Consider the following 24,437-nt stretch of genomic DNA (forward strand, 5'->3'; position numbering starts at 1 on the left):
GGGTTGGTTAGACCGTATAACAGAATTGTATGAGACAGACCCCGCACTTCCGGGGTTTTTGCAAACCGTCTAGTGTATTCCAATTCCTGACCTAGTCGCTGGAGAGAAATGAAATTGAGTGGAGGCAGTAGGTGGCACCAGCCTGACTACAAAATAACCACTAGCAGGCCTCATTGTGTAGTAGAAATGACACGCCTGCCACAGTCATCCACAGTACTTTATCAACACATCATTCCTGGCACATATTTGTTTATCGTTTCCAGTGGCTTTGCAAAAGTGCTAAGTACTTCACACTTTGTTTTAATTTGAAATACCACAGATATTCCATTTATTGCACTAACTGCACTACAGGACTCTGCGCATGCGTTGACTGAGCTCGAGCTTGTCAGGTGATGAAAATTCAGGGGCAAATGTAAATACGTCATAATTATTTAAATATAAATACTTCATATAAATATCATTTTTTTATTGATAAAATCAACAAATAAAAGACACAGACATGTTATTATTTGCCAAAAAGTAATTTTAAAAAACAGGCCATGAACCTTTGAGGATTGCCTCATGGGGCCAGTTCAAGTGGTGGGCTGGGGAGTCAGTCAAAGGGGCGTGACGGGCTGGTGTGACCCCTGTTGTTATCTTTGTGCTTGTTTTGTATGTAAAAGAAAATTGAAAAGAAAAAAAAAAAGACAAGTAAATTCTATGAACCACAAAGAAAGTCATAAAACTGTCATAAAATGATCTCATACAAAATAAAAAGTATTAGACAGCAAATTGCTTCAAACATGCTTCAAATCAGAAAACAACACAAACCCAGAAAGAATGTTTTTCATTCTAATATCCTGTGTAAAACATATTTTCCATGGCCAAAACAATCGATTTTCTTCCACAGCACGTAACAATGACATCAGCAAAAACAATTAAGTATGGTCTAAAATGGATTTTCTGAGCCAGTACAGCCATTAAAATTATAGTAAAGTTCAAAAATGAACTTTTCATGTTGTAAAAATAAGAGAATGAGTTTATGTGGGATATTAAATGTTGTGTGCACATCGCCTTACCATATGTTTAGCCTAATTACACTGCTATTCTTAGTCTGTTCAAAAAGACAAAACCGACGCACTTAGGGAAACCTGGTAATGACACTTGGACGCACAGGAATACAGCTGAGAAAAACATATCGCTGCTAATCAGGGATGTAACAATAACCAAAATATCGTGGTATTGTGTCATAAAAAACCTCACAATAATATCGCAATAATATCTGTCACAATATAAAGTTATTTTGCTTAAATGCATGATTTTTATAGAAGCAACAGTTTATAAACATCTGGAACTACATATCCCATGATTCATTTCAGTGCAGACAACATGAAGAGATATGTTTTTTAAAATTTTTGGATTATGACAGAAATAATTTGCACCTAAATCTTGTCAAGGCATTTTAAAAGCAGATACCTGTCCTATCTACAATTATATTAGGCTCTCCAAAATATCGCAATAAATATCGTACTGTGAGATGTATATCGTGATAATATTGTACCGAGAGATTTGGATATCGTTACGTCCCTACTGCTAAATATAACCAACATTTTCAGCATCGGATCACAGAGGTGGGACCAAGTCATTGTTTTGCAAGTCTCAAGTAAGTCCCAAGTCTTTGACCTCAAGTCCGAGTCAAGTCCCAAGTCAAATACAGGCAAGTCCAAGTTGAGTCTCGAGTCACTGGCTCATATGTCCAAGTCAAGTCTAAATTGCTTCAAGTCATTTCAAGTCTTTAAACCAAGTACCAAATATAGCTTAGATGTTTGCAATTTCTATCAATCTGAAACTAAATTGTACTTAAAAAGTTGCAGCATATTTATATATGAGTATTTATAGAGTATTTAAGAGTTGTAGAAATGCACATTTTTCCTTTTAAATGTTTTGACAAGATCATAGAGTGAATCATGATGGTCAGAATAGAAAAAAATCAGATTTAAAAGTGCTTCTCAAGTCTTCTCAAGTCACAGGCCTCAAGTCTCAAGTCCCAATTGACCTTCAAGTCCAAGTCGAGTCCCAAGTCTTAGTCCATTTTATCAAGTCAAGCCTCAAGTCCTAAAAATAGTGACTCAAGTCTGACTCAAGTCCAAGTCACAACTTGCAAGTCCCCATCTCTGTCGGACCGATACTGATATCAAGGTAAATACTCCAATCTCCAAATCGCCTTGGAAACATAAGCCCTTAATCAGAGACAACAGCCCGTCAGAAACATTTATTGTCTGCGCAAAGTTCACACACCATTTTCCTTGTTTTAAAATCTGTCTTTTTCATTTATTTCATTCGATGTCACAGTATAGAAGCGTCATTCTAAATATATCAAGCACTTTGTCAGATCTGACTGACCCCTGAGGCACCAAAACCTTCTTTAGGACAAGTCCGCCACCACCAGCTGATCCTCCAGTCTGCAAACTTTACGCACAGTGTAGGAAAACTCCAGAGTCGCCCCTTAACAATCTGTGAGGACACTTACCCCTGTGTCCTTCCTCCCTCACATTAGTCAGCATTGGTGCCAGGCCTATTCAAACCCAACATGTATTATTCATCCATAGGAGGCGCAATTTTAGTGGAAATTAAACTCTGTAATCATTCTCATCAATCTTCTGCTTATGCTAAGTGCTAACGCTAAATTGCTCTAGAAAATCACAGCACTTTGAGCACCATGATTAGGAACGAATGCCTAATTGCTCTAGTGTAATACTTTAAACTTCCTGTATGCTGATTAGAAGCAGCCATTTATCCAGCAGATGTACGTAGCGCGCGTCGAGTGGCTGTATTTAATGCCCCTGCGCTCCCAAACGCTCCAGTTCGAGTGTTATGGCGCGTAATGAAGTAACAAGCACCGGGAACTACAGCGGTCTCGTTTTTTCTCGTTTGTCCTTGCAGGTGTTGTTTGGCCTGGCGTCAGAAAACTAGCTAGGCATTTGAGGCGCGCACTGCCGGATCAGCGCAATAGAAAACCCAGTGGAGTGTATTGGGTAGGAGGCTGTCATTATACTCAGCACAGTTCACCTCAAGTACATGTCCGTGCGTCTGTCTCTCTGTCTGTCTGTCTGCGGCGCGTCCGACCCAGAGTTGAGTTACCGCTGGTCTGGAGTGGCTCTCTCTCTCTCTCTGTGTGTGACCTTGGGGGTGTAACAGATCCAAGAGAAGGGCCCCTGCAGTTGCACAAGGGCAGTGGAGATGGTGACGGTGAGTGAGCGTCAGTGGTTGAGTTGTCAAACTTTGTGTGTCAATACTACTGCTCTGTAATTGTACTTCAAAACGTGCTTGGCAGGGTGTACTTTGAGCCAGATCACCATTTTGATTTTATTTAATTTTATAATGAGTCATGTATACCACAAAAAAAAAAAAAAAAAAAAAAAAAAAAAAAAAATCCTCTCTTTGAGTCTTAAAGGGCCCATATTACACTATTTTCTGAGCTGATGTTATAATGTTTTCTGGAGACCTGGAGTTGTGTTTTCTTTCATTCTCATGAGTTTAACACACAAATCCTGCAGATTCCTAGCCAGGCTGGTGCCACCCAGCGCCTCCACTCAATTTAATTTCTCTCCAGCGACTAGGTCAGGAATCAGAATACACTAGACAGTTTGCAAGAACTTTGGAAGTGTGAGTTTGGGCACCAGCCAATCAGTGAAGAGTCATACATTGTATGTTGGCAACGATTCCCGTGATCGAGGATTTAAAGCCACAACAAAGAGATGCGGCACATTACATATATCACGACCAAATAGCACCAATTGTTTACATAAAAAAGTACCCACCTACTGTTGAGCAAACAAATCCTAATGCTGCGAGGTCAGACAGTTTCCACAAAGTGAAACCATCTGATGAATCAGGCTAACAGATTTAGGGTTTTTCTCTCAAACTGGAAACACTGTGATGTCATGTAGAAATACAGGAAGTGCTCTACTGTGTTTTTAAACTCCATACACCTTCAGTAGAGTTGGATACATTTCCGATCTCCAGTAAACAAAAGGTAAATTATCACTTCATGGCATCACAAGGTGGAACAGAGCACTCTATACACATTCACTAGAATCATTTGGATAATTTCAGATGTGGAACTGCCTACTCTACTGAACAAAAGGTAAAAAGTAGCTGTTAACTTGAAACTATTGCTTCATGACATCACAAAGTAGAGCAGAGCATTTTGAGCTTTGGAGATGTAGACAGACTAATAGTGCAGGATTTCTCAAACATTTGTGAATGAAACAAAAACAGCTCCAGGCAGCTATAGCAGGAGATTCTAACATGGCTCAAAGCTCACAAGAGTAAATTTTGTGTAATAGAAAAGTGTCTGTTTAAAAATTTTTGCTGCACTAAATGGAAAAATATCAGTACAAAACAGTAAATCTGCTCAGTCTGGAATTAGCTCTCTGTACCCTGCCATGATGCTTCTGTGTATAATGGATCTTTCTGGGAATTTTGCGGTGGTGATTGTGTAAGAGTGAGCGCACCCTTAGATACCTGGCAGAACATGCAAACTCTCCACCAAATTGTCCCACACAGTCTAATATTCTAACCAGTAAATTCTTTTGCTGTTAGGAAAAACTGTTAACCACATGTTATCACTGGTAGAGAGGCATTTTTTCATCACCACTAAACTCAAAGGAAAAGTCAATGATCTGAAAGTAAAATCTGTCCTTTTTAACCAGTTTAACCTCAAACCCTGTTTTGATACATTCAAGGTCCTATATTACCCAAAACTGACCAGTGTTGTAAATTTGTAATACATCATATAATACTAGTTACAGTGCTAATGGACAAATTTATTTTTCCCATTTTCACAAAAATTGTCAATTTATGTTATATTTTTCATGGTTGCCACTGTATTTTATAAAGTTCACCATATTTCATCTGTTCAAGGGAATTTAGGCTTTATATGAGTCAAAAACAAAAACAAACTAAAACATACACTGAGGCTACGTTTATATGATGACAAACAAAACAGAAGACGCAAAAGTGGCGTCGCATCTTCACTTTTTATTCCGCGTATAGACGAGTGTTTTTGGGAGTGCATATGGTGACGCAAAAGTGTGTGGAATTCCCCATCGACTGGTCCTCCAGGTCTCGTCCATAGTTGTCTGGCTCAATTGTGACGAACTGGTGAATCCAGAATTTGACAGAGGTGATTGCAGAGCCTTTTCTGTTCACTAATAGTATCTGTGCATATTCTGTTGGGAGCCTCCTGTAAGTTAATTAGAGCTTGAAGCTTGAAGGTCCAATTATGGAATTGATCCGACATGTTTGTTTTTGCGTACTGTATGTATGTGATGTAAACACGTATGCGACCTGAGCACATCTGACCAGAGTTTTACATCTTGTACAGTGTAGATGGAAACGCTACAGTGGAGCGTATTCAACTTTTCCATGCTGGATGCCGTCGCTGTATAAACGAAAGGCACTTTAGATTAAAAAAATGTGTTGTTTTTACCCCCAAGTGTTCTCGTGTAAACAGGCCCTGAATTTACCTTCTGCGACCCCTCTGGGCCCCTGACCCACAGTTTGAGAACCACTGTTGTAACCCAACTTTCACTTGCCCTCAACACTTAATACAGTTTTTAGTGCCGATTACACTCATCATTGCACTCTAACTCTGTGTTCATTCCTCTCTTCCATGCGTAATGGCTCAGAAGTCAGGACACTGGTGCGGCGCTCTGTTGGGTGAGGGGAAAGGCATGGTGTTACAGAGCCATGGGGAGCGCAGGCAGGACCTTTCTTTACAATCTGATATGGGACTGGTGGTGGAATGACGGACGGGAGCACACACGTCTCTTGAGGAGCGGAGGAGCTAAAGAGCTGAAAACATTTAACTTGCATTATTGAGACTGTAACAAGTAATATATTGCCATTTTTCATCATAGTAATGCGTTTTATTACTGCGTTACTGAAAAATGAAATATGTTACTGTAATTCGTTAATTTTGTAATGCGTTACTCCCAACACTGATGACTCTTGCCAAACTTTAACCCTTACTTTAAGCTTTAAGGAAACAATATTATAACACAAATCACAAAATAGCGCAGTGGCCTCTTTAAGAAGCTTTTGAGTTGAAAGCGCTAACACTCAAAACAAGCCAGCTTTGCAAACTACCATTACAATGTCTTTCTCTAGCCTGTTACAAGAAGATACAAGAGTGTAAGACAAACTATTTGCAAATTCTTCTCTGTTGTAATCCTGCTCATTTGGGTCATTTACATTGTGACAGTTCAGAGGATCAGCCTAAGTCTCTTCACCTGTCTGTGATGGTTAAACTAATCTCACAGAGGCTCAGATTACAGCTCTGTTTGAGAATGTGCCAGTGTGTCAATGTCGCTCTCAAGGAAAATCTCTCAACTCAAGAGAAAGCAGCAGTGGCAGTAAAGGTTGTCTTATATTCACTTGTTTACTTCATTACTTATTCACACTGAAGACTGCATTTTTTCACTGACACCATTCTTGCATAAGTCACGAGTGCAATATAGGACACAAGAGCAAAGGTTGAGAACAAAACACTCATATAACTTATTTAGGAGCAGTTATCCTTTTCTTACACCTAATGGCCTCACTGGAGTTCAGTCTCATTTTACCAAGAGGTGGGTAGAGTAGCCAAAGGTGCTCAAATCAGACTGCTCTTACCAAAAAATATATTGCACAAGTTGGACAGTGGTCTCACGATATGATATCTTCACTGTATAAACCTCACAATACAATATTTATTGTGATATTGTGTGAAAGCTCACGATGTGGTGGGGAGGCTCACGATTAGGGATGTAATATTTTGTGGAGGTGAACAAAACTGTGAATATGCGACTTTTTCCTCTTAAAATGCCTTGACAAGACTTAATCCAAAGAACTAAGACTTAAAAGGGCTTAGAACTAGTTGGTTATTTCTTCATGTAGTCTGCACTGAAATGGAGCAAAGGATCATGGTCTTTGTAGTTCTCTCTGTCTTTTTTTAGCTATTGCTGCACCATAACTCTTCATTTAAGCAAAGACACTTGTGATTCGAAATTGTGATGGTCCACGATATTATTGTGAGAACTTTAACAATATGATATCACAATATTTTGGTTATTGTTACATCCCCACAAACTACTATTCAAGAATAGCTTAAAGAGTGACTGATGTGATTAATAATTAAAGTGGTTAATGCAAGTGGGAGGACAAAACAATAAAATAATGCACACAATCTGTTAATTCTAAAAGACAGACACACAAATAAGGAAAAAATGAAATAATATCTGAAGGGGCGGTGCAAGAAATGTTCAAATCATGTAATATTTTAGCATAAATCTTCACAGTGGGAAGAGTTACCAACTTTAACTCAACTAAGAGTACTGTTGTTGCGCTGTTAAATACTGTTTACTCAAGTAAGAGTAAACATATAGAATATATAAATATATGGTGTCTTGAAACTACTCAGAAAAGTACAGTATGTCACTGAGCAGTACCCATCTAAACACATCACACAGACACATTTTGCTGCTCTCCCTTACAGAAGGTGTTGTTTGCCATGTCACAGGGCGCATGACGGAGCCAGGGCAGAGCGGCATCACTGCCACCCCTCACGGCTCCTCTGCAGGGTCCAGACACAGGTGACAGCTCAGAGGGAACTCAAGCTGCTGCATTCACTTCTCTTGACCTCTCTTTATACACACACACACGCACACGCACACACATAAGGGCAAATTTAAACAGCATTATGTCATGTTAGACAGGAAGGACATGTGTATTGTTGTGGATTACACTGTGAAGAAATCAAAGTTAAAGATATGTAATCAATCGCAGAACCAAAAATAGACACAAAAATAATCTGGCACAACAAACTGGTTTAGAAAACTGATAATACAGCATTTGTTTGTTTGTTTGTTTATTTGTTTTTTGTTGCAGGTGTGTCCACACTTTTTTCCACTGAGAACCACATATTGAAACATATAAGGGCCACAGAGTACAGGACAAATAACTCAGTCCTTTAAAATGGGACATTTGACATACAGTACCATAAATTCTGAACTATAACCGCACATTTTTTTTCTCACACTTTGAACCCTGTGGCTAATAAAATGTTGTGGTGAATATTTGGAAGGATTCTTTGTTTGGCACATTGTCCATTCATATATATGGTTTATGGTTTAGGAACACAGTGGATGTGCACAGCCTGAGTGCTGAAAACACCGCTGTCTGTGCGGTTAGACATGGATCTAGAGTTAACATGAAGGTGCTACACTAGCTAGTGATATTGTCAGCGCAAACAAATATTTAATGGTGATAAACTAAGTTATGATGCAAAATTAACATTAGTGTACGTCTTACTCGTATGTGTAAATGACCTGAAGAAACGTCTCAAACGTCAGTAACTGGACATCCACTCATACCTGATTGAAAAAACTAGCTCCCCCCTGAGAGTCTGAAATCTGCTGAAATCCTCCAAGACACTGACATGATACAGACAGGACAGAGGCTCTTTCTGCAGGAGACATGCGCAGTAGAGAGCAGTAGGGAGAGACGGGGTGATACGCCGAGGAAGATGCTTGTTTGTGTTTTGAACTGTTATTTTGCACTTCATACACACCCTCCTTATGAAAATACACGAAGAAATGCAGATGATACAGCTTTTAAGTTAAAAGCGAGTGATGTGGCTGTGGAAGAACAAAACAGAGCTGCCGCACATGAGCTCAGCATCAATGAGTCGATGGTGAGATGTTGGTGACAGCAGCGTGATGAACTGACTCAAAGCAAAAAGATGACAAAAGCTTTCAGAGGTGATAAAAGCAGACAGTCCCAAATTGAAAACGTTCTTGAAGGCATGGACAACTGTGAATTATATTCAGGTGCTCTCAATAGTTCGGAAAATATGGTAGGTTTGACTGAGCCACCACACCTTTAATAAGGCTTGGAATATTTATGTATCACATCAAAATTTGTGTTTTTTTTTTAAAGTTATGGTGGCATATGTTTTCAGAAAAAAAGAACTATTTTTGGTCATTTGGATCAATTCAGCAGGAAGACAATAAAGTCAATAAATATCGGTCTGAAGGCTGTCAGAACATCTAACTAGCTACTTATTTGCATACTTGGGTTGAAAGTGGGTGTTTCTATGTTAACTAGTATATGATGGTTATTAATGTCTTACTCTGGATACACTTTTCCTGCTGCTAAGAGGTGAAAACTACATTTCTTGTGACATTGCCCCTTAACAACACCCTCATTACCAAAAGCCTTTTAGGATCATAATGAATGTTTGTTGATAGAAAATTGTTAGTAAATGTCTAATTTGCAACATAATAAGGTTATGCACAACAGGCCATTAAAAGGGCAGAATAAATATCAATTAACATCAAATGAATCACCTACATATGCAAATGAGTTAAATGTTAATACAATAAAGTGTTAGGATGATCATAAATATCAAAATGATCTTCTGCAAACAGATCATGTTAGCAGATAAAGTCAGGCAAGACTTTTGTTTGATTTCCTTGCTCCTGTATTCATGGCTTTCATCTTCCTCTTCAATGACTGACATTGACATTGAACATTTTGAGAACTACAAACCATTCAAAAGGTCTAATATATTAGTAGTAATATAATAGTATTAATTACTATGGCAACAGTGCAACTTTTCATCACTCTGAAACCCACGGATAACCTATTATGTGTGAAATAACTACTCGTGCACCGAAGACAGACTTTTCATAGAGTCAGTGATTAAAAGAGTTGGTAGCGCACACTGTTGTTGCGGTGAGGAGTGCAGCTCACAGCGGCAGACTGTGGCCCTGTGTGGTGTCTGAGGTGTGCTGATGAGATCTGAGCTGACAGGCCACGCCACAGGAAACAGCCAAAAGTCCCATCATGCATCAGGGCCAGGACTGTCCCTTCAACCTAAACAGCCATGAAAAGAATAAGACACAGCAAACTTTTCTAGCACTGGTTTCTTTATTTTCCCATCAAAAGAAATGCACAGGTCAGCAAAGCTACTACATACAAATGGCCATACAATAGCAATTTTGTTTTGTTCTTGTCTGAAGGTTTTTAGCAAATTCTTTTCGCTGGAATCTATAGTTTTTTGTCTCAATGATGCTGCATTCGGCAAAAAAATTAAATCAAACCAATTGTGTTCTTCCAGGTTAGAAAAAAATCAGCCAACAAACTATTGACGGCTACGCTTTATCGCTCCAGAAAAGACTGTACGTACATACAAGAGAGAGAGGACAGTTTGCATAGCTCCATTGTAATGTAGATACAGTACTGTAAGGCACTTGATGATAGATAGGCATTTCTCATTCTACACAACACGACAGACCTGTTACCAGTTCATTCTAGGACTTCTCAAAATGCAACATCACAACACAAACTGAACAAGAACGGTCTCTAATACGCATTGCGCACATAGTTTCACTGTACTCATTTGGCATAAGTCTCGAATAGAGTCAACATTCTCAAATAGATTCTTGTGCATAAGAAGACAAGCGTGTGGCCCTGTACCTCACATAACCCGGCTTCCTCAAAAAAGAAGAAATAATAAATCGAATAAAAAATAATTGTGCAATGATTTAGGGTTGTGTGAAGTAAAAGACATCATGCTTGTCACATAAATCTTCCAAAGTAGGTAACCCAAAATGTCTGAGACGAGCAGCGTACTTTGAAGGTACAGTGGAGTCTCGCTTGTGACGGGGTGTCCAGCAGCTGTAAACCTGCTTTTAAATGCAGTCTGTTTAGATCAGACATAACAAACGTGTTATCCGAGCTGATCTTCGTATTGTTTTCTGAAGCAGTCTCCAGCTGGGAAGAAGTCCCAACATCTCTCCTGGTACATCTTCCACACATAGGATTCCTGTGGGGTTAAAGTGATGTTTATTAAATGTTCTATATTACACAAAATTCACATGTTAGACTATTGTTCCCTCATCAAAAACACTTTTTTTATTTAACCAATCGCTGCTATTTGCTTTGCTGTTTGTGACGTATGTAATGCACTGTTAACGGGGCTAACTGGTATATTAAGCTTTTCTCAAATCCCATAGGAAGAAGGGCAATAACATCTTTACCCTTGATAAAATTCACCAAACAAAATCTTCGAGCTTTAAATCTTGGGAATTGTTGCCATCACAGAATGCCCAAACGGTGCCCAAACTCGCACTTCCGGGGTTCTTGCAAACCGTCTAGTGTATTTCCATTCCTGACCTAGTCGCTACAGAGGAATGAAATAGAGCGGAGGCACTAGGTGGTGCCACCCCTGCTACCTTGTGATGTCATGAAGTTTTAGATTTCAAGTTAACAGCTACTTTCTTAAATCAGCTGACCGGACACGTCACAGCAACATCACGTGACCACTCTGAGGAAGACCGATAGTGAGCAGTCAAAACTGTCAGTTATGAAAATCTCTTGGTCTGAAAAAAGAACCTAATTACATAACATAATAACCAGTAGTGAAAAAAGTGGTCAATTTTGTTACTCAATTAAAAGTAAGCTGCTTTAAATGACAAAAAGTTAATGTTAGTTTGTTGTTTACAAGTTTAAAACCCACTCCCAGACTGAATCGTTTGTTCTATTAGTTGAAATCAAACTCTTAGAGTAGCAATAAAAACACTGGTAACCTCTGGTGTTTCTCACCGCAGAGGGCTGCTAATCATTAAGTAGTTCATTCAAACCCCTTTTGTGTTGTTAAAAAGGTCTTTAAGCTTTGTATAATACTGCACCTGGCCAGTGTGCTCTGTCTCATCCTTGTTGATAAGGTACATCAGGAAAAACCTTTAGAAAAAACAAGCATATCAGATTAGTACAAAAATGTCACCAGGCTGCAATATCACAAGAAATGTCAGAGTTTGTGTTAATAGAAGGCCTCCAAATCTCTGACTAAACAACGCGCCACTTTCCTCAAATCACCTGTTGTTCGCTGAATCAATCGTAAATGGCAACGCTCTGCTCTATCTCAGTGTGGCATCTCAGTGGCCAATCACGCCGTATGAAGGCACGCCATCACCAACACGCTCCCCAATAAAGTTCATGGCATTAAGTAATAATGAAGCTGTGTAATGAGGTCGCCGCTGCTGCCGCCTCAGGCCAGCTGACTGTGAGCGCAAAAGGACTGGAAAGCTCTATAGTCATGCCGATCTGTGTGCAGTGTATTATGGGAAAAAAACAGGGAAATTCTTGGACATATGGAAGGAGAATCTAAAGTTGGGATTCTCTGGTTTAGATCGCCTCATAGTGGTCCCAATCACAAGAGCTGGAGTAAAAAATGAGAACGGATTGACTCAAATACTGGAAGTAGGAGTAGTACTTACAGGTAGTTGGCCAGATTGTGCTCTTGTAAGGTGTGGGTCTCAAAACCATGAGGTGTTGTGTCAAAGTAGTCGTTTCCAATGCCACAGATAAAACACTTAGTCTGAGGATAGAGAATAGAAGACAAATAGTACAATTATTCTCACATTTATATGTAGATTTGATTCTAATATATTGTAATGCAGTGGCAAGTTAAACCTTAGTATAGAGAGCTAATATTTTTTCACTCATAGTAGTGGTCCAGTGGCTCCATCATTTTGTATAATGTGTTTGACAAATAAAATGCTAATAAAACAATACAGCACATAAAATATTTTAAAGTTCTACTGAACAAAATTGATTCTTTTTCTTCTTTAGTCAAATTAGAATGTTGTTATTTCCTCAGAAACATATCCAGAGTTGTGTTTTGTTTCATTCACAGGTTTGAGTAATCCCTTTTATTAATCTTTGCACATATCCAAAGCTCAAAATGCTCTGTTCAGTTTTCAAATTAACAACTACCTTTTACCAGCCTGATTCATCAGCCGGTTTCACTTCGTGGAAACGTCTGACCTCGCAGCATTAGGATTTGTTCGCTCGACAGTGGGCGGATACTTTATTTATTTAACCAATAGATGCTATTTGGTCGTGACGTATGTAATGCTCCAAATCCTGTAGCAAGAAGGGCAATAACATCTTTCCCCTTGATAAAATTCACCAAATATTCTCTTTGTTCCGGCTTTAAATCCTCGATCTCGGGAATCGTTGCCAACACAGAATGTACAGTATATCTTTGTCTATATCCACCTCAACCACTCTGTTTACTGTTGTGCTGTACCACAAAAGGGACCCAGACGTGGATCTTCTTCTTTAGCTCTTCGCTGATTGGCCGGTGCACGTTCTTGCAAACCATCTGGTGTATTCTGATTCCTGACCTAGTTGCTGGAAAGAAATGAAATCGAGTGGAGGCACTAGGTGGTGCCAGCCTGGCTAACCTTTACCTCTTTTCAAGACACTGAAAATTCCAGTATTTTATGTTTGAGAGAAATAATGAGCCTAGATATACTTTTTTTGTGTTTAAACGTGTGAATGAAACAAAACACAACTCCAGGTGTGTTTTTAATGAGGAAACAACATCAAAATGATCAGAAACTAGCCAAATATGGGCCCTTTAAAGGTTTATACAGTTGTATTTTTATTCTGCATATTGACATGACTGTCATATTTAGGAGCTTATTTTAGGTACGCACACGACACTGCCAGTAAGAAGGCACTGTTCTTAAATATCTTCTAAAAAAAGACATAGCCCAAATAGTTGAACAATGGACATCAGTGTTGTCTTTCTAGTCATTATTATAACTGTCATAGTTTTAAATTAATTATAAGAGCCGCATTGTTAAAATTAATGAATAATTTAGTTTGCCTAAGAGTGCACTATGGGGAGCTCCTCATTCTGATGGAGTACGCTGTACAGAGAGAAAAACAAAGTGTCATAACAGAGGGAACTTGGGAATGTATAAAGTATAGTACATTAGTCTTAAGCTATTCAAACTCTTAATATGGTAGTGTTCTGTCATGTCAATCACTATTTCATTTTTGCAGTTTTCTCCTTACGACTTCTTGTATACAGCTCAAAGATATATTTGTATTACTATATTTCTATATTTTTTACTTTTACATACCATATTGTTAGACTATAAGTCACACTTTTTTCATGGTTTGGGTGTTTCCTGCGACTTATACTCCGGTGCAACTTATATGTTAAAATGTTCATACTGACAACAGCGAGAGGCTCTAGTCTTGTGTGTCAGTATTATGCTACTACTTTTGTACCACTGTCACTTAGCTCTACTGCGCATGCCTCCTGCATGTGTCCTATTTCACAAGTAGTGAAATATGCAGCTGAAAACAGTAATCGAGCAGCAGAAAGAAAGTTTGGAGTGAGCGAGAAACTTGTGAGGGACTGGTGGAAAGTGGAGATGGTGAACTCAGCTTCATGGTAACCGGGCGGGTGCGCCATGCAACTTTTGAATGTTTTTATTATTACCGTTTATATTTTTGTCTTTGTTATTATAATATATTATGGTGTGTGAGCTACTGCGTCCAAATAATTTCTTTTGTTGATCAATAAAGTTTATCAAAGTCTCAGTTTAAGTTGAGAGATGTAGCGATTAGTACGAAAAAACAGCACTGGAAGTGACGTTTCACACAGACTTCATATTAAAAAAACTGCTGTGACACAGATAGAGACTGCATTGCTGGAACAAGATTTCTATTCTCACCTCCATATCCTCTTTGACTTGCTCCTGCTGGTCTCGGAGCTCTCCAAAGGCATCGATGATCAAACCTGCAGTCACACAGAGCACGTGTACACAGTGAGCAGTGAGTATCACCCGCCCTGGGCTAATAATAACACATGGTAGATGGAGCTACAGTGACCCTGGGAGCTGACGGGAATGAGTGAGATCTGTTTTTCTCTGGGGCCACTAGCTGCAGGTCAGAGCTCACCCTGGATGATGGCCAGCAGGATGACGATGACGAAGAAGAAGAAGGTGATGTCGAAGAGGATGCGGTAGAGCTCGTAGGGGTCTCCGGCCGGGTCCTCGATCTCGTCGCCGATGCCCCCTCCAGCTCGCACGCCCACGTACATGTGGAACAGGTAGCACTGGGAAACGGGTGGGAATGATTAAAGGCCTGTGCGCATCCTCCTGCCTAGCACAGTGGACCGTCTGTTTAAAGGTGGACTGTGTACAATATATTTCAAATTCATTTGATACGGTTCAGGGAAAAACAAAGAATAAATAAAGATGGCTGTGATACGAAAAGTCCACTAAGTCTGTGCCAAGTTAATATGAAAAACTCTCCAAACAGTGAAAATATCAAGAAAATTGTAGCTCTAACACAAAATAATTTTGTAAAATATACCTAAAAATACTCTTACCAATATATTGATACAGCAGCCCACAATATTGATCCTGTATCGTCAAATTAAACAATACGATATATCGATTTTTCAATATTTTTGAACACCCCTCGTGTAGGGAGTATGTCACCTGCTTGTTCCTCATGGTTGTTCTTCTACATGTAATGTGTTATTCCACAGTATGGCATTAAACATATCTGAAATATTTATGCTTATAAAATTTATATTTGAATTACAAGTGTTTTATATTTAATTTTTTAAATTAATCATTAATTAATCATTGCATTTATATAGCACCTTTCAAGATACCCAAAGCACTTTAAAGATCATTATTTATTCACTCCAGACACAGTGGTGGTAAGCTACTACTGTAGACACAGCTGCCCTGGGGCAGACTGACGGACGAGAGGCTGCCAATCTGCGTCACTGACCCCTCTGACCACCACTATCACTCACGCACACATCACTTTCTTACTAGGCAATGTGGATGAAGTGTCTTGCCTAAAGACATGATAACAGTTTTTGTGACTGGTGTCCCACTGTGGCACCTGATTTTCCCAGCGATCTCCCATCCAAGTACTAACCAGGCCTGGCCCTGCTTAGTCGGTATGGCCATTAGAGCTCAAAATACCCCATACGTTCACAGTGAATGGGAGTAAGTAATTTATCCTCCATGTACATCTCAGTTTGACACTGACTCACAAAAGCTGTATTTACACCATGATCTTCCCTTGGCATATCATTGGCATACCATTATCTAAATTGTGGCATATTGCTGTATAACTGGTGCCTACTGGCCTTCATCACCACACTGGCTTTATAAACCTCCTTCTTTCGAAGCATCGTCTAGGCCCTAGACTCTAGGGGCTTGAACACAAGATCATACTATGTTCACGTTTTGAAATCATACAATGTTGACTTTTCAGCTCCCCCCGGGCCTGTATTATTGATGGTAAATAAATTTGTCCCGCTTAAAACATCCATTTGGTCTCCAGCCCTTTACATCCACCCTTTCTTGGACAAGCTGAACACTTCTACAGCGGTGTCACCTGCTTGTCCAATTGGAGAAGTTTAACAATGCTTTGGAACATCACAGGCAAAAGCATCCCCATGGAGACAAGCAAATAACAGGCCCTCCACAAAAATACACACATAAAGTCAAGATTCTTCATCTATTTTTTAAAGTAATTATCTTTTTTAAATCTATGACAGAATCTATAGCTCAGTGTATTGTGTCCTGTGAAATTGCAGTTTTAAAATAGGTTTAATATACATCCTCTAACAACTGATTAACAATAAGTAAATAATTAATGATGGATAATTAATGATGGAAAAGCTTTGAAAGGTAGTCATCTGGACATTTCGACTGCTTAAAACCGCTTCTTAACCTGCCAGCCTAGTACTGGGTTGTCCTGCTAGAATCACACTGAATAAAAAATAAATGCTGTTTCTAAATGCATGCAGAGCTATTACTGGTCAGTCTGTGATTCCGGGCAGAGACTTTCCCCCTGAGATCTTTGTTATTTCAGTATGCTGTTAGGTGACGAAACCCCTTGACCGTTAGCGTTTACATTTGCATTTACTATACATATTTAATGCACAAATACTGTACAGCAAATCGTTCTTATTAAGGGAATAGCAGCTGGTTACCGTCATCATGTCATCACACTTCATATCTGGCTCGTCATCGTCCGCACTCTTGTTGTAAAACTTCCTGAAGAAGTTGAAGGCCACCACAGTGTAGAGATAGACCACCACCGCCAGCAGCCCCACAGTCAGAACCAGCTGCACACACACATTAAAAAAACTCATTACATTCCCTCTGATTTGTTTAACTCACTCGAGCAGAAATATGGAGCTGTCACTTGTGCCGTTTCCATTTAAAACCGCTGAGCATCATGGGAAATCTCTTTTAGCAATAGGAACATTACTTGTGTATTTATGGAGCACATGCAAACAGCTTTTGTTATCTCGGCGCGACAAAAAAGACACCCACAGCCCACATTCATGTAATTTATTTGTTAAGCTCAAAGCTGCAGCGCTGGAGGCTGCAGAGGGAGATTGACAGGGTGATTGATCTGCCCACAGGCTGTACAGAGCGAGGAGAGGGAGGAGAGAGTCGCACTGGCAGAGCAATTCTACTAGATTTTCACCTCTACATACAGAGAAAGATCACTGACCAAATCAAGAACGAGCATTCAAACTCAAATAACACACGAAAGCAAAGGAATTTGGTTTGAATCAGTTCGGTTTGAATCAATTTTAAATGAAGCCAAATTAAATGCTGCTTTTGTGTTTTACATAAAAAGCTTTCTTCAGAAAAATAAAAACTGTGGTTGGAAATGGGATTCAAGATTAAAGCAACATACGTGGTTCTTGGTTGTTGTTTGATTTAAAAGTAAAAGAATACGAGATGACTGTGAAGATGAGCCAATACAATAAACAGCAACAATGGTGATTTAGAGAAACAAAAAGGGAACCATTCTTTACTTGGATATACAAATTCTATATATTTTTTATTTTAAAAAACTGTCGACAATTCATTTCAGTCAAGGTATTGTTAATATGGAAATGTGTTATCTTTAAATATAAAGCCTATAACTAGTAGTGGAATATAATAAAATACAGTACACAGTATACATTTTAAGTATCTGTACTTAACTTACATTTTACTTACACACATGGATAGTTATTACTTTTACTTCACTATATCTCACAGCAGGAATATGTACTTTCTACTCCTCTACATTTTGAACTTGACTGAAAAGTAAAAGTATATTTTTTTTTATTATAGTTTGAGACCTGCTGAAAATGCTGAGGGTTCATTTTTAACATGTTCATAGTCGGAGTTATCAAAAAGCTAGGAAAAACAACAACAAGTGACTCAGGTGTTTTTGTTGAACTAAATCCAGGACAAATCTATCAAAATCACTACATCTGAAGCTTTATAAGATGTCAAAATCTGTGTAAAATACTTAAAACTATTTAAGTACATTTTTAAATAAGTACTTTAATATTTTTACTTAAGTTAGTTTTTCAGTGTGATAATTTATTTGAGCATGTCTTTACTCTGGTATCTGTACTTTTACTTAAGCATCAAAATTTCATCCAGTACTGCCTATAACCATGCACATTTATGTGGCAACTACTTTTTGTGTATTATCATTGTAGAATATTGTCTGTATTGCCTTTATAACCACTGCCCTTAACTCTCCTGTGCCCCCTCCTGGTAAACAGCATTATCAGCGCCCTCTTACCTGTTTGCCGTTGTGTGTGACTGAGGAGAGAATGGTGCGAAGTGTCTTGAATCCCATTGCGATGTCCAGGAGATGAGCAGCAAAGAAGAAGTTGTTGTAGTGGCCCAGAATAGACATAGTGGTGTACCACACTAAATACAGGAAGGACTAAAAATAAAAAGAGAAAGAGAAGATGTTAAATATAAATCTGTGTAATACTCTAGTTGACCGCAAATGCATTAAAACAGCCGTCAATCAGGTCTCAAACTTACATTGTCTGTAAACACCACTCCCATTTTCCAGACGTGGTATTTTGTATCGATTGAACTCAGCCTGAGACGAGAAAAACAAGAATCACACGTTCAGCTGGACCCTTATTTCACCAACAAAATCTGTTCTATTTCTGTTATATTTATTACCATGACACCAGAGAGGCCTCCTTGGCAACTGCTTCCTCTGTGGGGTTGAAGTCCAGCGCACTTTTATCCAAGCCCAGCAGTTCGGCAATCCTCTCTGCTCCGTACAGATCCCCGTACTTTTTAATCACCTATTATACAACATATAAACACATAATCATTAATCATATGGGCTGTGTATGACTAAAAGATTACAGCAGACTCCCATAAGCCACTTACTTTGCGCTTGACAAATTTATCCCAGTAGTTGTTTGGGAAAGAGCTGATAAGGAATACGCAGTAATTAGCGGAGAGTACATTTGCATAGGATTAACTTGCAACTTTGGATGACTCACGGAGTATTGATGACCAGCCTGTCCCATTGTCCTTTTATGTCATCGTCCGAGGGCTGCTCCGTGATGTAAAGCCCGGCGAACTCCAGCTTTCTGGCGATCTCCTTCTCGCGTTTGAAAACAACCAGAGGCACCTTGGAGAAAACAGCCATCCATCTTAATATGATCTGCGTTTAGTGGACATCAACAGTGTGTAATTGTGTGGCGTCAAGGGAATTACCTTGAGGTAGTAGTAGCCGAGTACACACAAGAAGGATATGATGGTGTGTAGTATGGCCAAACAGCGTAGCGTGGGTGCCATGTATCCAGTGCTCTCCTGTAAGACAAAGTACTCAAGAGCCCCTTCCTCTTCCTCCTCACTGCTTCGGCCTCGGTGAGTCCAGGGGTCTTCATCATCAGAGTAGTCTCCAGTGACCTGTACAACGTTTAAGGCCATTTTAGTGATATTTTACGTTTGAGCGATTATCCTGGAAGTTACTATGAGTTACTGTGTGAGCTTACTTTGTAGAAGAGAAGAATGAAGTTTATTGCAAAGGCTACAAAAAGTGCCAAGAAGCGGAGGTTGTAGAAGTTTCGAGCCAGGTAATTCTGCAAAACAAATTTAATTACTGTTATAATTACAGTTTTAATTAGGGTTATTAAAAGCATGGATGTTCAGCAGTGGGAGGTACAGCCTTTAAGTAACAAAAGCTGTTTGCTGAAAAAAACTGTTTGATAAGAATGAGAAAACGGGTCAGTTTCAAGTCAACCATGATTAGGGAGCCAAGCCTTGACGAGTTTTATGCAGTGAATATCTACCCTCGGGTTGCCCTGTCATTTTAATTATCTGCTAAATACTTAATTTACTGCTATTCACAACAATTTTCTCCTCTCCTCAAGGCTAGTGCAGAGTCTTACACTTGTCTGTCTCAAAAGTGTTTTGACTAATGTTGGCCCAATATAATATACTAGCATGTACCATACTGCAATGATGCTGATCTGTCTAAACTGTAACCTCCTGTTGGATCTTAAAGGTCCTATATTATGCAAAATTGACTCTTGAACGTTTTAAGACATATTCCTGTTAGGTGCTGGAGTTGTGTTTTGTTTCATTCACATGTGTTTCAGTAACCCTTTATTATTAGTCTTTGTACATCTCCAAAACTCAAAACCTTGTGATGTCATGAAAAGGTAAATATATGGGGTTTAAAACCACAGTGGAGCACTGACTGTATTACCACATGACATCACAAGGTGGAGCGTTTTTTGCTAGAGAGAAAAACACAGCCTAAATATGCAGGGTTTGTGTGTTAAATGTGTTAATAAAAAAAGTTACAGCTTAAGTTTCCAGTGAAAACACATTTTAACATTGATCAGAAAAAACTGTAATATGGGCCTTTTAAATGGACTATGTTACATGACATGATACATACTATAAAAGTTTTAGTTTTTGTCTTTTACACTCAATACTCGAGTTCAAACTACTGACTAACCAGAGTCTTGGTCTGATAGATCTCCAGTCCGGCGAAGAAGCTGGCCATGAAAGCCTCTGGTGGCTCTTTCTTGGGGCCCAGTCTCTTCTTGGGGGCTTTCTTCTCTTCTGGTGGAGGCTGTGGGGGCGCCTCATCTCTCGCCTTGTCATAGTCCTTCTTTTCACCATCCTCTGAACTAAAACAGACAAGCCAGTCTTAAGTTAAGTCTTAGGACTTAACAAGCACATAGTGTACTGCCTCCAGGAAAATACAAACAGAACTAACTGGATTTTGGAATAAAGACAAAGCAAAAAGGGCATTTCTACATGCTTGAATTCACTAATGCCCAAGTAGCTTCTGTCAAAAACATAACAAAAGAAATAGTGCCAAGATGGTAGAAAATGATAAAATAACTTACTCTCCTTTCTCTGAATCAGATTTGTGGTCTGAATTTGCAGCTTTTTTCTTGGCAGCCATCTGAAACACATCATGGATTTCATTATTACTCTGATGATAACTGTCTACTCATTCACCTTTGTAGTAAATATTGTGGCATTTTTACAGTAGTTAAGACTCGTGACTCTAAATACTAAACAGTTGCATAAAATAAACATTGTCTTTTAAAGGGGCACTATGTAACTTTTCTGGTGGAGGGTGTTTCTCCGCAGAGATGTTATTTCTTTGCCAGGATTCTTCCACAGTATAGCATTAAATGTATCAATCTCCATGGAGACCAACACCAGGACTGGTTCCAGATCAGATTTGTGGAGGATTTATCAATGCACTTTTGAGCAATAAAACACCTGTATTTTTTTTTATAAATGCAAGATAAGACTGAGATTGTAAACACTGTGAAACATTTTGGTCAAAGCAGTAACATCTCCATGGAAACAAGCAGATGGCTGATCCCACCAACAGAAAGGTTAGAAACAGTGCACATTTTAAGTTCCTGTATGATACAAAACTGACTCTTGTGACCTTTAAGCCATGTTATAATGCAGCTACCACAACAAAAACATCCCTAGGGTTGTGTTTTTTTTCATTCACACACAAGAAACCCTTTATTATTAGTCTGTCTACATCTCCAAAACTCTAAATGCTCTGGTCCTAAGTCACTCATTTCAAAAATCTATAGCATTATTCAGTCGTATGATGGTTATTTGACCACTAAAACAAAAGAAGCCTGGGAGTGTTGAGTTGGGACTAGTTTTTGATGGACACTGGTGGAACTCCGCATAACAGCTTATGCATAAGAGCCATTTGTGCCCTTCTGATTTTGATACAGTTTAAAGCTCTGTTTAGATGTCATTACCCAAAAACAAGACTAATGCAGATCTTTCCCTCTGTCACTGGATTGTATGGCGCTACTCGTATTTCTTTTTGTTAGTTAACTTTATAAGTTATGTTTTATCTGCATAAAAATGAAAAACATGTGTGTACATATCTATATCTGTCTACATATGAATAAAAATATATGTAACCAAAATGCTCTGCTCCACCTTGTGATGTCATGTAGTGGTAGTTTTCAAGTTAACAGCTCCTTTTACCTTTTGTTTAGTAGTGATTGGCGAATCCAGGGCTGAAATTATCCCAATGATTCTAGTGAAGGTTTAAAAACAGTGGAGCAATTCCTGTATTAAAAATGACATCACAAAGTGGAACAGTGTTTTCTGTTTGAGAGAAGAACTCAGCCTAAATATGCAGGATTTGTGTGTTAAACATGTGTGAATGAAACAAAACACAACTCTTGGTATGTTTGTGATGAGGAAACAACATTATAGCATAGATCAGAAAATAGTAATATGAGCCCCTTAAGTTCGTGACCCACATTACCAGCTCACAAACCAGTCAATGCTTTTTAATGACTACACAGTGGACTTCTCTTCCAGCTAACCTCTGCTTTCTTCTGCTTGACCGCAGCAGCGATGGAGGGCGCATCCCCCACCACCACCTCGGACACGTCCCCCAGCCCCGGCTCAGCCCCGTGCTTGCCCTCCTTTTTGGGCTGGATATTTAGCAGCTCCGCCATCAGGTCAGCCTCCGCCGCTTCCCCCTGAGCCATCTGACCCATCTCTGCCAGAGCGGCTGCCTCGCACGCCTCCATCTTCTCCGTCTCCAGCACGTCGCCATGGATACCGAACTGAGTCGGGTCCGGCATATTCCCCAAAATGTCTGTGACCTTCATGTTCTTAGCTCCTTCGACGAGGCCTCCGCCAAATAAAGTAGTCCACAGGATATGGAAAAAGCCCCATATTAGGCTGTAAACAAAGTGGAATAGGCCAGTAATGATCATCCAGAAGAAAGAAAAAAGTCCACGCACTAACTCCCGAATGCTCATCTTTCTGAACTTCCTGTATTGGCGTTTCATGCTTTTGAATGTTAGCATCTGTCTGAAATGGCACAGGTTTTTCCTCATAGAGATACAAGCCACTGTGAAAGCGGACAATGACTCCAGCATCTCCCTCTCCTCCTCTTCCTCTTCCTGGTTCTCTGCTACACTCTTGTCATCGTCCTCATCTTCCTCTGCACGCTCCACCGGCTCAGTTTCTGAAATCTTGGAGGCCAACTGCATCTCAAAAATTGTGTCTTCACAGAAATTGACAAAAAGTTCCATCTTTTCGCTCTCTCCCCCCTCATTCACGACGTCGAATATGAACTGTCTCTTGGATTCTTTGACCTGAGGTTTCTCCCACTGGGTCCGGCTGGATTCACTGATGACAAAGTAGACCCGCTCGATGCGCTTTGCACCACCCATGATCTCAATACGTCCGAGGAAGGGCTCAAAGTAACTGAGCACGCTTTCGGCCAGGTCTAAGAAGGTGGCAAGGCGCGTGTCATGGGGCATGTGCTCTGAGAGGTTGGTTAACAGCACAACCACATTGAAGCCAATGTCCTTGGCTGGCTCGTGAAACCTCTCCACAAACTGCTCATAGTTGAACATGTCGTTCTCATCGGCCTCTGCACATGACAAGAGGAACTCGATCTCAGACTGGGAGTACTGCTTCTGGTTCTCCATGGACTTCTGAAAGTCCTTCTTGGAGATGATGCCCTTGCCCTCGTGGTCATATTCTCTGAAGCTGTCAGATGTGGTCAAGTCTTTCAACTTGAGGAACATGTCGAAGAATTTCAGAATCATCTCCACATTACTGGACGACTCCACCAAAGTGTCCACCATCTGTTTGCCAATTGTTCCATTCACAACGTTTCCTGGTGAGAGAGAAGTAAACCTTTACAGACATGAAAGTATGTTCTTATAATCTATTTCTAATGTAACTGGTCATGGTGTTTGCATAAAAAAACATGTTTGCTGCTAGATAAAGATTTCAAAGTCAATAGACAAGCTGCTACAGTGCCCTATTTAATGTCACTATGTAATAAAAAGGTATTTTGATATTAAAAATAAGTATGAGCATTGCCTCATAATAAGAGTAGATTTTCATTATACTAATGACAGTCAGCACAGTCCATACATTTATACTGCCTGCTTCTCTCGACAGGCTGAGCCTGATAACAATGGATATATAGCTCAAACCAGACGACGCTATTAAATAAACCATTTCTTGGAATTGAATTGTCTCCCTTAGCTCATAAGCTCTTGAGGAAAGTCAAATGACTTGAAGGGCAAAATACAAGTGCTGACAGTGTGGGCCATATGATTGTGTTGTAATAAGCAGCTAAGGGTCAACCTTCGAGCAGCGACAGCATCATGACGACCATGTCCTGCTGCAGATCCAGCAGCTCCTTCAGTAACTCAATTTGACTGGAGTCCTGTAGGAGACACAGAGTGAAGGGAGCCA

General features: G+C 39.6%; 1 protein-coding gene across 1 annotated transcript in view; it reads right to left on the reverse strand.

The window, feature by feature from the left end:
- Positions 1-10,756: 10,756 nt before the first annotated feature.
- LOC110155404 (ryanodine receptor 3-like) overlaps positions 10,757-24,437 on the reverse strand; it is a 150,488-nt gene continuing 136,807 nt past the window's right edge. The window contains exons 90-106 of the mRNA XM_055155013.1: positions 24,327-24,408; positions 22,535-23,847; positions 21,059-21,117; positions 20,662-20,836; positions 19,691-19,777; positions 19,410-19,604; positions 19,193-19,323; positions 19,077-19,119; positions 18,861-18,988; positions 18,714-18,774; positions 18,463-18,609; positions 16,856-16,990; positions 14,791-14,947; positions 14,565-14,629; positions 12,306-12,406; positions 11,718-11,769; positions 10,757-10,852 (exon numbers count right to left, since the gene is read on the reverse strand). Coding sequence (XP_055010988.1) covers positions 10,757-10,852; positions 11,718-11,769; positions 12,306-12,406; positions 14,565-14,629; positions 14,791-14,947; positions 16,856-16,990; positions 18,463-18,609; positions 18,714-18,774; positions 18,861-18,988; positions 19,077-19,119; positions 19,193-19,323; positions 19,410-19,604; positions 19,691-19,777; positions 20,662-20,836; positions 21,059-21,117; positions 22,535-23,847; positions 24,327-24,408 — 3,027 coding nt within the window. The remainder of the gene's footprint in view (positions 10,853-11,717; positions 11,770-12,305; positions 12,407-14,564; positions 14,630-14,790; positions 14,948-16,855; positions 16,991-18,462; positions 18,610-18,713; positions 18,775-18,860; positions 18,989-19,076; positions 19,120-19,192; positions 19,324-19,409; positions 19,605-19,690; positions 19,778-20,661; positions 20,837-21,058; positions 21,118-22,534; positions 23,848-24,326; positions 24,409-24,437) is intronic.

This window comes from Boleophthalmus pectinirostris, unplaced genomic scaffold (assembly GCF_026225935.1).
Source record: "Boleophthalmus pectinirostris isolate CB_2022bp ecotype Guang Dong unplaced genomic scaffold, ASM2622593v1 HiC_scaffold_10, whole genome shotgun sequence".
Lineage (NCBI taxonomy): Eukaryota > Metazoa > Chordata > Actinopteri > Gobiiformes > Gobiidae > Boleophthalmus > Boleophthalmus pectinirostris.